General features: G+C 50.1%; 1 protein-coding gene across 1 annotated transcript in view; it reads left to right on the forward strand.

Moving 5' to 3' along the window:
* Positions 1-1,841: 1,841 nt before the first annotated feature.
* Positions 1,842-2,635, forward strand: part of Gtf3c3 (general transcription factor IIIC subunit 3) — a 31,781-nt gene continuing 30,987 nt past the window's right edge. The window contains exon 1 of the mRNA XM_005366359.3: positions 1,842-2,028. Within this exon, the coding sequence (XP_005366416.1) occupies positions 1,927-2,028 (102 nt within the window). The 5' untranslated portion in view covers positions 1,842-1,926. The remainder of the gene's footprint in view (positions 2,029-2,635) is intronic.

Consider the following 2,635-nt stretch of genomic DNA (forward strand, 5'->3'; position numbering starts at 1 on the left):
AACTTTTCCTGTGTCCTCCCTAACAAGAGAAAGAACAGAGTTGCCTCTCTGTCCTCTTTAATTCAATTGCCATGGCATAAATTCAATGTTCTGCTTCCTTTAGACCTTTTCATTTTGAGCCTCAAAAATCCATCTGAAAGACCCAATTGTTTTCTTGATATTTTCATTACTGTTATAACAGTTCAGCTCCATCTCTTGGTAATGTGACTGCCTCTGACTCACTCATGGACAAATTACTAAAAGGAAATAGAAGAAGAAAATCGAGCTAAATGTGAAGACATTCTGACCTCGAAAACATTTCTATGTCCCGAAGGTGGTCCTGCGCAGAACCTATCTCTTCCCAGCTCTGTCCACAGCCCCCTTTCTCTTTGCTATGCACCTGCTTTATTGGTGTGTCCTTCTCATGTCCCAGTCAACAGGAGCCAACCTAAGCATTTATGTGTTGCGTGGTTAGTTACCGGGTGACCACCCTTCTTCACTTTCTATCTCTCTCCCTTTTGGAGTCAGTCCTGGCGACAGTCCTAACTTCTTAGACACAGTTCCCCAACTTCCTGAAGACTTCAGGGGAGTAATCCTCACAGCAGTTTCTGGGGATTACATTAACACGCTCCATCTGCTCCTGGATGTTTTCATGTCTGTGTAGGACACTGAGGATCCTCAAGGACTCCTAACTGAGATCGTTTTCTGTCTTCTGTTAGTCCTGCTCTTGCTGGTCCTGCCCTCGGATTCTGTCATTTTGTTACGGAGCACCTTCACCTGGATGGTCATAAAGATACTCAGAGACAGGTTCCCTGTAGCCTTTCTCTCAAGTCCGGAGTGGGCTGAACTCAACTCCTTTACCCAAAGTTCCAAAGGTTCTTTTAGTTTCGTCCAACTTGATTCACAAATCTGTTTGAGCACATGTTATCAGGTTAGTCAGGTTTATAACGGCACATAGACTAATGTTCTCATGGACGGTAGGTGGTGCCCTTAGAACAGGACAAAGAGCCGGGCAGTGGTGGCGCACGCCTTTAATCCCAGCACTCGGGAGGCAGAGGCAGGCGAATCTCTGTGAGTTCGAGACCAGCCTGGTCTACAAGAGCTAGTTCCAGGACAGGCTCCAAAACCACAGAGAAACCCTGTCTCGAAAAACCAAAACCAAAAAAAAAAAAAAAAAAAGAACAGGACAAAGAAATAGCTGTAAGAGGCAAAACAGAGGAGCTCCTATAAGATGAAAATGTCTGCCCCCCCCTTCCGTGCCAGTGCCCGTGTGTGTGTGTGTGTGTGTGTGTGTGTGTGTGTGTGTGCATGTACATGTGTTTATAGGTAGTGTCTCTAGAGTAGGACAAAGAAATACAAGAGAAGATGCAAAACTCAGGAGCTCATAGGAATTGAAGAGAATGCCCCCCCTCCCCCTCCCCATTTGACCCTCACCTCCTCCACCCCTTCCTCTCTTTGGTGATCCCTCCCCCAAATCTTTCCACCTCAGGTGTTGCCCTTCTCCCTTTCATATCGCATGTGTTTTATGACCCTCCCCACACCTCTCCATTACACCGCTTTTCTTCTCTCGTAGGTTTCGAAGGATTATTTTGGGAGCTGTATGTAACAGGCAAATGAGTAGTCACCCTAGGTGAGGGATCTCATTCCCTTTAAAAGTCTGAGTGTTCGGGACAGAAAAGTGATTGACGTCAGAGCTAGAAAACCAAGCGAACGCGCTGGCCTGTGCTGCACCGCAGATTAAGTCTCCTTCCGCCGGTAGCTCAAGGAAAAGCCGGCCTTTCGGATCTTCTCTGCCTGCCGGAAGAGGCCTAGGGCGGAACCCGAGTGCGCAGCCGCGGCGCTAGCCGGGGAGTTTTCTGCGGCGGACGACGCGTCTTTTCTTAGCGCCCAGTGGAGCCCGGGTGTTCCCGCTTTCCCGGTCCGCTACCTAGCGTCTACCCCGCCGACATGTCGGGGTTCAGCCCGGAGCTTATCGACTACCTGGAAGGCAAAATCTCCTTCGAAGAGTTTGAAAGGCGGAGAGAAGAGAGAAAAACCCGGGAGAAGAAAGTGAGTCGCTGGGCCCCCGGGGCTCCTCGGTCTGGTTTCCCCGAAGCGGCGGGCGTGCGGAGCACGGGGTGGGCGGGGGACTCGGGCTGGTTCCTCCTCTCCCAGAAATTCCGATTTTCATCCCGCACCCCCGAACTCAGCGCCTCCCAAGACATCCCCCAGCTCACAAGCTGGCCTCGGTGGGCGCCAGGCTCCCGACTCCTTAGTGTTGTTCGGTGATAGCTGGAGGAGTGTGGAGCCACGGTGGTCTTGACTGGTCCTAAACCTGGTCTTGCCACTAGGTTGTCACCGTGGACGGGGCACGAACGCGCCACTGTTCTCTAGGAACCGGACCCTTTGTTTTTGTCATACGTACAGTGGTCTTGGGGGCCAAACCACAAGGCCTCCAGCTTGCTGGACAACCCCCCCCCCCTCCATTGAGCTACACCCCAGGTGTGCCCGTTTTAGATGGGTCTCGGTGGTGCAGTTTTATCCTGGACGTAAAAGTGAACTTAATTGCCTGACAGCAAGAACATCTTTTTACTTTGTTTTTCAAATTTTAGTAAATATCTGAACTTTAAAAATGGTTCTCACTTTTTTGAAGACCAGTCTGTTGACTTTTTTTTTT

This window comes from Microtus ochrogaster, unplaced genomic scaffold (genome assembly GCF_000317375.1).
Source record: "Microtus ochrogaster isolate Prairie Vole_2 unplaced genomic scaffold, MicOch1.0 UNK8, whole genome shotgun sequence".
NCBI lineage: Eukaryota > Metazoa > Chordata > Mammalia > Rodentia > Cricetidae > Microtus > Microtus ochrogaster.